General features: G+C 35.6%; 1 protein-coding gene across 1 annotated transcript in view; it reads right to left on the bottom strand.

Moving 5' to 3' along the window:
* Positions 1-2,049: 2,049 nt before the first annotated feature.
* Positions 2,050-14,127, bottom strand: part of blvra (biliverdin reductase A) — a 60,761-nt gene continuing 48,683 nt past the window's right edge. Inside the window, 5 exon segments of the mRNA XM_039753498.1 lie at positions 2,050-4,013; positions 4,015-4,051; positions 4,280-4,448; positions 5,715-5,822; positions 10,741-10,838. Of these exon segments, the coding sequence (XP_039609432.1) occupies positions 3,777-4,013; positions 4,015-4,051; positions 4,280-4,448; positions 5,715-5,822; positions 10,741-10,838 (649 nt within the window). The 3' untranslated portion in view covers positions 2,050-3,776.

Below are 14,127 nucleotides of genomic sequence, written 5' to 3'. Positions count from 1 at the left end.
AGTCTTCTGAAGTTTATAATGAGTTTTTCAATACAATGTGGGTCTGTAGAGAGGTTTTCTGTGTCAGTCTGAGAGATGCAAACAATCCTCATATCTGGCCATAAAACTCTTGTCTCTATTCAAACCAGGTTGTAATGTGTTTAACTTGCCATTAAGCACTGTGATTTTAAAGTCCTTCTCACAGTGTCCATGGCTGTTGAAGTGGGCTACTACAGGAACATCTGTGTTGCCATGCTTGATGTGGAGCCTGTGTAAGTTCATCTCTGGTGGAGTGTTTGTCCAGTTTCTCCTACATAGAGTGCAGTGTCAGGACATTTCATACAGAGAATGAGCTCATTTCCTAGTATTATACTTTTATTGATTACACATAAATACTGTATATAGTGCTTTTAACTAATACACAAACATATGAAAAATTAGCAGTGTTGGATATTCGATCAAACAGATGAAATTTCAAGACCAATGTTGACAAATCAATAAAAAAAATCATTTGGATTAATTGATATGGAAGTTTTGTAAAATTACTTCAATATGACAGTTAAGCAGCATTGGTTAAGCATTTGGCGTGTTGACCGGTCAATCAAATGGTTGAAGGTTCAAGGCCAATGTATACAAACTAATTTTTTTTATATAATTTTACAAATTTTTCATCATTTATATCATTGTCGGGGAACCGGTGCACCACGGAATTTTGTAGGGGCGCCGCAAAAACTTTTATAAAATATTTTAAATTGCTAGTGTTTTTGAACTTTTGGTTGATTAAAAAGATAATGTTTAAAAAAATATTTTATGTTGGAAAAACAGATAATGGAACACTTACGGAAATGAAGTCTAAGAAACGTGAGAGACTTCAAATGATCGACAAGGAATGCACGTCTCTCTTTTGAAAATTGATCCTTGCATCAATCTAATATGTGCTGAAAAACAATCTCAACATTCACATTAATTAAATTTAAGATTTATCCTTTGATTCCTTTATTAATTAATGTCTTTCAAACTTGTAAAATTAACTGTTTTTATTGGCAATTGTCCATAGATTGTGTCGTCACGACTTTATTTATGGGCAGTCCCTCAGGTGCGCCTCGAAAGAAAATATTTGGACTTAGTGCTTTGCAACTCGAAAAAGGTTCGAGTTTCACTTTCACTGATTTATATACAAATTTGGTGAAATACTCTTTTCACTGATTTGACAATATTGGCGTAGTGGATAAAGTGTTGGGCTTTTCTAAGAAAGACTGAAGGTTCGATACTCCAATAGACAAATGCACATTTCCAGTACTTCAGACATGTAAGCTTTCACTGTGGTTAGGATTTACTGAAATGAGAACTGAACATGAAGGAATGTTACGTTTCACTTCAAGATCGTAGGTTCGAGTCCACTTTGTCGCTAAGGTCACTTCTCTCAAACCCAAGTCAAGGTTTTTGTAACAATCCGAGGACTAAAATAAAGATTTTTAAGTGACACGATTTTATTCAAAAATGCAATAAAAAGTAAAAAGTAGTTTTTTGTTGGTCATATGTGACTAAAATTCCTGAAATAATTAAAAAAAAATAACTGTTACAGTTTGAATATTTCTTCAATTATAACCATTATCCTACATATTTTATTCAACTTGTAAATGATGTGTAATTTTTTTCTATAATTAAACTGGTTAGAAATTTCACTTTAACAAATCTATGCATTTTAATTAAATTAAATCAATTCTTTAATGGGCACTCCATGATTTTACTTTTTGTCACATACTGTATCACCAACAAAATCTTAGTACAAGAAAAAAAAAAGTTTGACTTTTTGGTACATTTTTGAATAAAAGAAAATCTTTTTTATATATTTTCATAAAATGTTAAAAATGTATACTTTATGCAATCTACTAATGCATTATTATTTTTGAATATGACTCTGATGAAGTAAATGAACAAAAGTTAAAAATGGTTCCACTTTCAAAACAGATAACTAATTCCTCAAATGTAGCTGAATATTACGCTGTACAAACATTTTCAAACCTTTGCTTTATTTTGGTGAAGCAGAAGAAGAGTCCAATCATAGAATACAGCTTATACAGTTTATTTTCTATATAGCAATCTTAACACAAATAGTATAGTGCCAGATGTTCTGGCAAATGAGGAATCAAAACTTCAGCATGATGCAAGTATGTTAGGACAGGCAAAAAGTTCTAATTTGTTATTATTATATCGCCTTCTTCAGAATCAGTATGACTGAGACATGCACATCATGATCACTATATAAATTTGAAGTGGTATCAGAACATGGACTGATCTGTACATATAACGGTACAAAACTACAGTCTCAGACTTAGCAACCAGTAATCTAAATTTCCAAAAACAGGACCAGAACAGGAGTGGGGTTTTAATATTAAACAGACTCCTCATTTGAATTTGGCAAATACAAAATATTTGATTTGACACAAAACTAATTTTCTACAGCTTATTTTTTTTCATCACATGGTCACAGAGTCTACAGAAACTTTCCTTTATTTAAAATTATAAGCAGTTTCGTTGTTCTTGCAATTTTATATAAGAGTTTTCAAGTTAAATTACCTTAATCTGCTCTGTCAAGGATTCCGCACACCTGCTATGCCTTGGCCACCATTAAATAAAGCTGTTTTTTTTGTTTAGTAAGATTTTTTGTAGTAAAAGTAGTAATACTGTTGTGTATGATGTACTCTAAAATGTTCAACCAACATGTAACACTGCCACTCTTCAGAAATCTGAAAGACGGTTTTTAAGTTGTATTTATGAAATATGTATTCACCTCTCAACTTAGCATAGCTAAAGTACGTAAGAGGAGTAGTGTCTGTGAATGCAAGGTATCACACTTCAGTCATGACGTGCTCTCAGATTCCTCAAGACGTCTGCTGTTTATCTTTAGTGCAAAATGTGCTTTGTGATCTCATCTAATGACATTTATTCCCCCTCACTATTGTTGCTACTAATGATATCTCAGTTATTTTTTCTTCATTAACTGTCCGAGAAGATCAGTTCTATTGGTGAAGCTGGGGAAGTCTAGTGACTGCAGCAAAGAGCCATGTATGATCTTAAGTGAGAGTCCTGGGCAAAGCCCATTCATTTTCTGAGCCTAAACCTTAAACAAACGATTCTCAAGGGTGTTGAAAGCATTAGGCCTTAATTAAATGAATGAAATCCAGTCAAAAGGAGTGTCTACTCACACTTACAGTCACACAAACACACAGCATATGAGTGGTGAAGGAGCAGCGCCAGCCACCACACAAAGCATTTCCCAAAGGCAATGTGAACGCCTTCATTTAGGTTGGCACAGGGCAGGACCAGGTCCACCAGAAGGCAGATTCAGAACCGATTCGAAAGCACTGTGTGGTTGAACAATTAAAATATTGCGCATTTCTTGGAAGAAGGATGCTAATAATAATTAATTGCTTACATTTAAAGAAATCTTATGTATTTGCAATTCCCTTTCATAAAAGATACCTTAATTAATATATATTAATAATCTTAATAGATTACACTTCCGTGCAATCCTCCCCATAACATTTAATATGTAACTCTCATTTCTCTTATATAGTGTTTCACATATTCTGTTTAATTGCCTTCCATTCTGATTAAAGTGCAACAATTACACAGAATTACATTACTTATGGCCTTATAAACTTAGCTACTTGCCCTTAAAACGTGGTTAACTTCTTATTTATGACACACACCTATTGTGCTTACACAGGACGCCAGTATAACAAGCATTTGTACACCTTTTCCTAGATGACTAGCTATGCTGATGTTTGTAATCAGATATGACTACCAGTTGTCTTTTCGCACAGTTGTTGGATCTTTTCTGCCAGCTCTAAGCAGTGTAGGATTCGTCTCTTCTCTTCTTGCAATGCTTCTTGGCAGACTTGACCTTGCAGCTTCTGGCTGAAGATGATGAAGTCCTGCATAAAAACACCAACAGCCTCACGGGGGGCATCAGGTAAGCATGTCATAGTGCCCGAGGTAAAATGGAAGTTTATGTTTTTGCATCTGCCTTAACCCTGGACCTCTCTCCTCAATCCAAGTAAGTGGCCTAAAAATTAAAAAAATGAATTATTATAATAAATCTGAAAAATTCTTAATTTATTGTAGATTCAGTTTTCCCTACATTTGCCAACAGAATTCAACATATTGCATTTGGAATGATACAGATGGCAATCAAGCTTAAATGTTCATGCTCATTGCAGGTTTGAAGTTGTGGAGAGTCCGAACTACTACTTGACAAAAACATACAAAATATAATTATTAAGCCAAAACTCACAAGTTTTCTGTGGTATGAAAGCTTGCATTTAACTTAATATAATTCTTGTCTTTTTCTTCTACTAGGTGTGCTGATGTTAAGGTCAGCTCTCCGAAAAGATCCACAAGCCATGTCAACCTTGCTATTCCACTGAAGGAGATGAATCCAAAAGATGGAGGAAGAGGGCCACCTGCAGTAACAGAGGAGAACAGGCTCACAACTTTATCAGACACATAGATTTAAGGTTGATGAGAAAATGTTATTGTGACAAGCAAAAAACAGCACATATTACAACTGTCTACTTAAGCAACTTTTAAAAACTGAAATGTTTACAAGACAAACTGGGATTTTACATTGAAAGAAAAATTTTTCCTGTTGTTTTATTGGGTCATTATATTGTAATTTTAGATAATGAAAAGCAAATATACAATGCAAGAGATCCTCATAAAAAATTAAGTAATGTTGCGATTTTCTCAGGGTTTTGGTCAGAGCTGTGGAGTTGGTAAACAATAGCTTTGCGTCTGCCTCCTCCATTTCTTGTAACATTGAATCTGACTTCTGTATATGTAATGAGACCATATATTCACTATTTTCATTGAAAGCATATAACATACAAGACAAAACACATTTCATCACGGCCAGGACCCTAACCTGTCAAAGTCTGGACTTAAAGGCAGTGCTGTTGTCGCTTTTTATATTATTTATAGTATTAAAGAAGTTGCAAACATTGAGTAACAAACATAGGACAAAAATAGGACAATTAAAAAATTAAAAAGAAGATATATTTTTATCAAAAGGCTAAAATAAGAAATAGTTCAATTGAATAAGTGTATGTAAAACTCAACATTTTAACACATTACAATTTCAATTTTGTCTGAGTCAGAGTTCATTTTTTCTGACTTCACCACTAGCAACTCAACAATTGCTTCTGACTAACACTAAATCCACAGGCCTGTGTTTTTTTGGGGGGGAAATTTGTAGGGAAATCTATAGTATGTAGAGGTAAACCCACATAGACACTGGGCAGTAGGGCAGCGGTAGTAATCATTATTCCACCATACTGGCACAAGTGCTATAACTGACTGGTATGTAGCAAGCAAATTTTTTTCTTTGCTGTTTTTAACGAATCATTGAAATTCAGATATATTTTTACATAAACAGTTAGAATCACATAAATGTGTTTATTGGTCTTGTTCACCTGGTCTACTGTACGTCATTAGATGAATGAATCAAAGCCTCTCTCAACTCCGCTGAGTGTAACACATGAGCAGAATGGTAGTCCAATTCAGGGTACGCTCGGTCACATGTACTCACTCAGTTTAGAACCATCAACTTACCAGCATGTTTTTGACTTGGGATGGCTTAGAGGGAGGGAAACTGACAAAGGAATTAAGAATACACATATAGGAAAATGACAAACATTGAGTGACATTAAGTGATTTTCTTTAAAACTAACCTGTAAAATGTAATGTTCCATTTATGAGCTCCTTGCCTTGAATATCCTTCTTTAGCTGTTTATAATCTGCTGTCAATAGCTCTATGTGCTCTACATGCAGAACCTTCCCTGTGAAAAAAAACAGCACCAACACATGAATAGAACTTCCATTTTCATGTCAGGAACTATACTATTAAGGGCCTTTGACTACAACATACATACAATCTTACTATGTAAGTGTTTACGTAATTGTGTGTATCAATGTTTTTGTTTTTTTAATTTATTGTTTTAAGCTTTTGGCCTTTGATTATTGAATTACATTTTGGAGATGTTTGCCCTGGTGTGCCTTTTTAGGCCAACCCTTTTTGTCTGTTTTGACTTTTTTTTTGTGTAGAACTTGTCTCATACCTAGCCAGAGGTTTTAAGGTTTCTCTGCCCTGAAGGGTATGTATGGGTGTTTTGTACATTTTGGGGCATTTAAAGAAGTACAGTATATCGAACTTTGAAGTTAGATCCCATTTTGGGCCCGTGTAGGCCAAAGCCTTTCTGTCGAGTTTGTTGTCAGGCTGCCTGGGTTGAGACCAATCTCGAGACAGGCCTGATTGGTAGGTTTTTTTTTTAACTTTCATGCCCTTCTAGTTTTTTCATAAGAGTACTTACATCTTGTCTTTTTTGGAATTAGCTCAGCTGCTCAATATATTTGCCTGTATATAATTTAGTTTGGCGACATTTTGGCTTAAGAATTAGAATAGAATGTACAAAAATGTGGAGCTATCATAATATAAAAAACAATACTTATGATACTTACTTTTATTACGAATGAAATAAAAGCAGTGCCAAAGCTCAAGAATATAAGGAAAGGCAAAATCAGAAGAAGCAAATTTATTTTATTGGAAAAAGAAGCCAAGAATATTTTAGAAAACATTTGAAAAGGAAGATGAAACTGGGGCAATGCTGGCATAGAACTAGGAGTAATAGTAAAAGGAAAATAGTAAAAGGATAGATTGGAATTTTAAGATATAAGACAGGAATCGTAGTCAGTAAACTGTAAAGGAAAAATTAATAATATGAAAAAGAGAGAAGAATAACAAACAGACTAAACCAATTAGCAGGCAGAGAAAAGTTAACAGTCAGGGAATGAGCTAAAGGGAAGAAGAGTTGAATAGTTGTGTTATTATAGAAACAATGTAAAATGTATTAAAATTGCATTTATTTATTCAGCCGATGCTAACAAAAAAAATCATAGGCACATAAAAACAAGCTTAGAGTCACTAAAAATTAAAACAAAGGTAGCTTTATCAGTATTATTGTATAAATACACATCAAGTCAACAAGTTATGCTTTTTTAGGTATTCTAAGGGCTCGTTTATACTTCACGATCAGAACGCATGCACACACACATCACGGCTGCCACGCGTTCCCAGCATTCATTTAACACATCCTCTGAGTAGGTCCTCAGAAATTAACATGACACTTGCACGAGTTGCAGTACCAGCAAAAAGTTGGGGGGTGCAATGTGATCAAAGTTGGAATGTGACTTTGGAGTCACTGTTTACTGTCTACATGCGACACTTTCATGATGAAATGCATTAAAGTATGTATGTTACATTTTACAGGTAAATCATTAATTTCATTTAAATAATGAATACTGTTAATAATTACACACATGAGGGTAACACAGTGGCAGAGCAGTAGCGCTGCTGTCTCGCAGGGAGTCACATTGCTGCTGTTCCCTGCCTAAGGTTTACGTGTTTTCCTGCTGGGTTTCCACAGTCTGCTCCAGTTTTTCTTCCAAAGATATGTAGATTTGGTGACACTGAAATGACAGCAGTGTGTGTGTCTGTTTGTAATTCACTTTGCGATGAGCTGGGGCCCCATCTAGAGATTGTTTCTGCCTCGTGCCCAATGCTAGCTGGAATGGGCACATCCCTGGATTGATGGATTTAATCATTAAACATCCTTTTCAGAGATATTGCAGCAAGGTGTCATCAGAATTTAATGGGTGTTTCAGGTAATTCAAAACAGAGCGAAGCCGAATCTGTTCTCACCGTGATAGTATCTCGCACTGCCACCTGGTGGACACTTCCAGATTTATGTAAAGTGCATGCACAAGTATAAAAACTACAACACTTGCATAGCAGTAGTGTCCGCTGGAGCATGCGTCACGTGAAGTATAAATCTGGCCTTAAAATTTGCAGAAAAAAAATTAAACCCCTAAGTATAAACAATTAACAAGAAACCACATCATCCTATGTTCTAATACTAGAACTGCAACTAACAACACGAAGAATGCATGAAAAATATGCATTATGTTAATGATTAAAATACCTGGAAGTCATCAAACAGACCTGGAAAAACTACGTTAAGGGCTGATATGAAAAAAGGGAAAGCATACCTTGGGTGATTTTAAAAAGTAGAAAAAAAGAAAAGGGCAATGACTGTGTCTAACAGGCCAGTGCATAAACATTCATCTGAGTACATGCAACTTAATTCACTAGGTTTTAGTTCCTGAATGGTAATAACGTAACAAAACTCTAGCCAAGCCTGGAGTTAAAATTTCTAAACTTAATTGTTTATGCAAAAATTTCTTTAAACCATCGTCTTAATGCAAGAATATATCGATTTATACTTCCAGAGAATGTAACACCAAAAGCAAAACAAAGGTCTCTTCTTCATGTTTTCTTTTCCTAACATTAGTTTACCTCACTAAACATTTCATTTTCTATTTTTAAGCGCCGATAACATTCTCCTTATGGGAGGTATTTTCTGCAAAAAAGGAAATTAAAATTAAAATGCAATCTCTCTTTTGCAATTTCATTTTCAAAGTTTACGTGCAAGGGTGCTGCAAAAATTTTAACTAAAATGATAATAACACCATTTGCAATTTCATTTTCAAAGTCTATGTGTAAGAATGCTGCAAAAAATAAAAATAAAATGAAATAATCCCATTTGCAATTTCATTTTCAGCCTGAACAACAATGAAGCTGCTAAAATGATAAGTAAGACCTATTTTCCACTTTGTATTTTCATTTTCAAGTACTCAACATGCAAATAGCGTGGGTCAATGGGCGGGGGCTTTACACTTGGATTTCCCACAATTCTTCATAGCTGTGGCCACTTCGATCATCAAAATACTTCCCATTTTGACTGTGTTTAGTTCACGTGATTTTGATCTTTTCACTTCTGTACTATGAGCTACACAGTGAAACCGTCTCACAAAATGTAAAGACCATGTATAATTGTAGTTCCAAAATAATTAAGGTACCACTTCATTTAAATATTTAACTTGGCAAAATCTAGCCTTTATAACATCATAATTTACATGTGTTTACACTGAAGTGGAAATGGCACATTTTGTGTTTTTTTTTTTTTGTAGTATCATATAATTTACCCCTCTACGGTTTTCATCACCTCGTCCTCCGTCCCATTCCTCTGTAGTTAAATAGATAGATAGATAGATAGATAGATAGATACTTTATTAATCCCAAGGGTAAATTCACATAATCCAGCATTATGATGACTTGAGTGGAAAGAAAGTGTCATCTCCTCTGACCTACAGCAGGAGTTTGCCAAAAATTCTACAGTTTTAATGATATAACATTTTATTTGCCTTTTTAATTGCTTCTGTACATAGTTTAGTCAATGAAGATGTTGTGCCAACATATACCCCGAAATCCTTTTCAGAGGTTACTCCTTGAATGAAAGCTAACTAGCTATTTTCCTAACTGTACCCTTGTGATTTTTTTTCTCATTAGTAAATTTTAAATGCACTTTCTCACCTGCTTATGAATACACAAAATAGCATCAAATACTTTGTATTTGAGAGGCACTAGAGGGGAATGTTTTCATTCTCTGGTAGGACTTTTCTTTCTCCTGGTTTTGTCATAAACAGAATCAAGTGTTTTTGCATTACAACAATTCATCACTTATCTTATTCTTCGGCTAACTTCAAACCTTGCTTGACCATTATCAGCTTTACTCTGCCATACATTTTCTAGCAATTTGTTTTTCTTTTTTAGAGAATATGCTCCCAATACGTAACCCCTGCTGCTTTATTCACAGTAAGTCCAAATCCAGATACTGAATCATTCTCCCAGCTTAGTTCTTCATTAAACCAGCTCCACTTTTCACTTTTTCTCTTTTCTACAAATTTTGTGTGACTCAACATAAGAAGAGTTTATTAAATTTCGACCACTGGCTTAGTTCTGGCTGAAAATAAATCTGTGAATGATCATTGCTAAGTCTGGCACTGCCTTAAAAATAACTTCTGTGCTACATAGAAGGGAAGAAGAAAAGCTTTCACTGCAATAGAAATAATATAAGAAATGACAACACTGGATTGTAGAATTTAACTTTGTAAACTTTATTATACCGTACATAAAGCCGGTGAGTGCCTCCCAATTACAGGATTTTAGTGAGGAGGGCAAGCCAAAAGTATTATTACTATTAGTAGTAGTATTATTATAGTAGCAGTATTGTCATGTACTCAGAGTGCAGTGAACGTCTTGCTCACTAGAGGCCGCGCTCTCTGCTTTGACGAAGGAAAGTATTTAGTTTTAAATTCAAGTCGTAGTTCATGTTGTGTTTGAAGGAATATTATGGGGAAAACTAAATAAATACATAAGTAACAAAAAACATATTCTATGACATATTGATTTATTTAGGATTACAATTCATGATTTTTTCTTTGTTTATTTTCAAATTTCACAGTACTTTTATTTATTTGTTATGTACTTATGTATTTCATTTTGCCTGAAATATTTTTCCATAATTTCTGACCTCATGTTTGTCCAGACTCCCATTTTTAGATTTACTTAGAGTGCTAGCTCTATGTACAGTGCAAATTGCCCAAAAAAATCAATTTAATTAATTAATTTTGTTGTATTTATTTGCTCTGGTTTGATCAGTTTGAAAAGAAAGCATCACTTAAAAAACAGTTAAATCCTATCCCTACCCACCTCCAAATAAATAGTAATGTGTACACGTGACTCTGAAAGTGCCACTTCTTGAAACATTAGGATTAATCCTGATCATGTAGTTGTCTTACTTTTCTCATCAGCAAGGTCCCAAAGATCACGGGCAGCAGCCAAGGTCAACGCCATGGGGTATTCCACACATACGTGCTTTCCAGCTTCTAAAAACTTTCTGCCCAGTCAAAAAAAAAAGACAAAATGGAGAAAGGTATTAAAAGCTGAACTGCTATGAAACAAGATGAAGCCCCCCTTCCCCTCTTTAGTGAAAGAACTCATTGATGAAGCCTGCAATCTCAAAGTCAAACTGGAAAGTTGCAGACTGTTTTTATCAGAAAAGAAGGCATCTTGAGAAAATGGTAATAAATTACCTACAGAATACAAAATGCATATGAGGTGCAACACATTCATCCATCCATCCATCCATCCATTATCCAACCAGCTATATCCTAACACAAAGTTACTGGGTTCTGCTGGAGCCAATCCCAGCCAACACAGGACACATGGCAGGAACAAACTCCGGGGAGGGTGCCAGCCCACCGCAGGGTATAAACCAATTTCTATGAAAACAAATAATTCAATGAAAACTGATTTTGAATTTAACACTTAATTAAAGTACTACCTTGTATCGTCCATAAAACTTGATGTTTTGAAGTTTTCTCTAAATTATGTAAAGGTTAAACAATTCTTATTAACATTCAAGAACATAACCAAATTTGTTCAATAAGGACACACACATATAAAAGTTTTATTTGATGTCTGGTTGGTGCAAAATGATTTAAGCAGTACTTTGGATTGCTTGCTCATTTATTTTCAACTAGCTGCTGCTGAAGACAGATAAAGGAATACATTTAAAAATATATTATATTCCTTGCCCTATGTATGCTGTCAGCGCCTTGCCTCATTATCCTTGTGTGTCTTAACCTCTCTTGGCTGGCGCTCTCTTGCTCTCTCTTTCGAGTGCATTCCCATAAAGCCTGCTTCTCAGACTCTGTCTTTTCAGGGTGCCTTGCTCACTTTCTGTTTTTTGATAGTGACTCTCCTACACCTCTTCTTGTGTCTCACACTCACATTTCCTCTTTCGATCGTGTCACCTAAGCCACACTGTCTAATCAGATTCCTAGGAGGAACTGGACACACACACAAACCTTAGCATTTTATTATAAAATATAGTAGACTAGCTGTACTTTCCATCTAAGATGGGTTCAAATCTAAGTAATTAATGTAGACCTCAATGTATTCAACGTTATTCAACGCAAAAGACGGCTCATCAAAAACATTAGCACTTTTTCACAAATCAGATACCAAATAGAATATAACATAGACACAGCAACTGGACAGACATTCAAATACACAGACACTTGTCCTTTTATTAACGTGGATGTTATTATTTGACAAATTACAGTTTACTTTTTAGTTTTCTCCTACATCCCAAAAACATACATTTAAGGTTTATTCATGACATTCTACTGGCCCTATATTAGTGGGTGTGAGTGTGTGTGGCAGTGTGCCCTGCGATGGCCTGGTGCTCCATCCAGTGTTCGTGCCTGTTTTAAACTCAAGATTCCCAGAAAAAGCTTAGTCCCTGGAAAGCCTACAATGGGAAACAGCAGATTAACTAAGGGAAGGATGGAAATTTTCCTTTCCTGGTTATCCAGTCTCTCTCTGTTTTTCCATCTGTACAATGAAGACAATTTAATCATCCCTCTACAAGTGTGTAGATGCTGATAAGTCCAATACGTGCATGGAAGGCTATTCACCTGTGGTGGACTGGCACCCTTGTTTCCTACTTAGCACCCTGTGTTGGCTGAGATTGGCTCCAGCAGACCCCATGACCCTGTAGTTAGGATATAGTGGGTTGGATAATTGAGGAGGGATTGCGTTGGCTCAAGTTTTCCTGGCATATCTGCGCAGCTCTGCTGTAGTGATCATGTAGATTTAGAAGATCTTGGAACACAGTTGGACAGCTGAATCCAATTTACCATGACTAGAGCTGCATACTTCAAAGGTACTATGGTTGACGTTGAAGGCCTTTGATAAAAATTTCAAATGGTCCTGATATCATCCATCCATCCATCCATTATCCAACCCGCTATATCCTAACTACAGGGTCAAGGGGTCTGCTGGAGTCAATCCCAGCCAACACAGGGCGCAAGGTAGGAAACAAACCCTGGGCAGGGCACAAGCCCACCGCAGGTCCTTATATCATTTCTTCTGATATTGACAGAAATACCTGACATGTTGAAGCTCATCATAACGGAGTCTTTTAGGGAGGCAATGGCCATCAGAGCTGGAAATGCATCAGAATGATGTAAATGCTGGGAAAATCTGAGCACATGAGGAATTCTGTGTCTGCGACTCTATCTTGCCATTTGATGCCAAGGAGTCTTCTGAGGTAGGGTGTGTGGAAATGGTGGAGTTTCTTTGCAGGACACTGGCAGACCATCCAGATCCAACAGGCTTAGAGAAGCATACAAATAACTATGGCCCTGTACTCCTTCAACTTAGTTTCTAAGCTGAAGCCTCTTCTGTAACACACATTACTGTGTAGCAGGCTAAAGGCCATGCTTACTTTTGTTATTCTGGTGTTCACTTCGTCATCAATGATAATCTACAGTGTACTGTTATGATATGTGAACCTGTCCACTAAACTCACTTTGTAGCCATTGATAGTGATGTTTGGTTCCCAGTGGTTGGTGATGCTTTACTTCAGACTTTCTGATTAGACTAAAGTTTTTTTCAGGTGTCAGAGAACTTGCCAAAGCTGCACTGCTTGTCATATTCAGAGGAATCAATAAGGTGAACAAGAAGACCCTGGTCCTTGACTGTATGAGTTGCAAACTTGGTTTTTACTTGAAGCCAACTGAGGGTTCAATATACTGTATTATTTGGTAAGCATTAAGTAATATGCAAAATTTCCACAGTAAATCTTTAGCGACATTATAAATACTGTTTTTGAAATGTTTTATTTATTTTTGCATGTACTGTAATTTAAATTAAGTGTTTTACTTCACAATAAATATAAAATGAAGTTATATTATAATCATTTTGCACATGTGATCCAGAGTATTTCCTTTTTGTGTCAGGATGCTATACACATAATGTAAATTTCTCACTTTCATCAACATTTATACAGTTGATTATCATGTATTTTCTCTCATACTCGATTTGGAGTTTGCCTGGATATTGGTATATTTTGCAGCATAATATCAATTAAAGCTGCTTTGAAAAGATTATGTTTGCATAAGTTAAAATCAGTGGCATTTTTGGCATGAACGTCTGGTGGTGCCAGATCAGAATTTTGCTTTTCATGTGCAGACGCCTCTACCCAGCTAATATTATCCGTCCTTCTTTTGCCAATGACTAGTGAGACATGAAAGATCATGCATTGTTCACATTGCAAAAAAATCAGTCAAAAAACAGGCTGCTAGTGCCTGGTCTGTCTTGACTGCCATCAAATCATT

Source organism: Polypterus senegalus, chromosome 5 (assembly GCF_016835505.1).
Source record: "Polypterus senegalus isolate Bchr_013 chromosome 5, ASM1683550v1, whole genome shotgun sequence".
Lineage (NCBI taxonomy): Eukaryota > Metazoa > Chordata > Cladistia > Polypteriformes > Polypteridae > Polypterus > Polypterus senegalus.
This window is presented reverse-complemented; position numbering and strand designations above follow the sequence as displayed.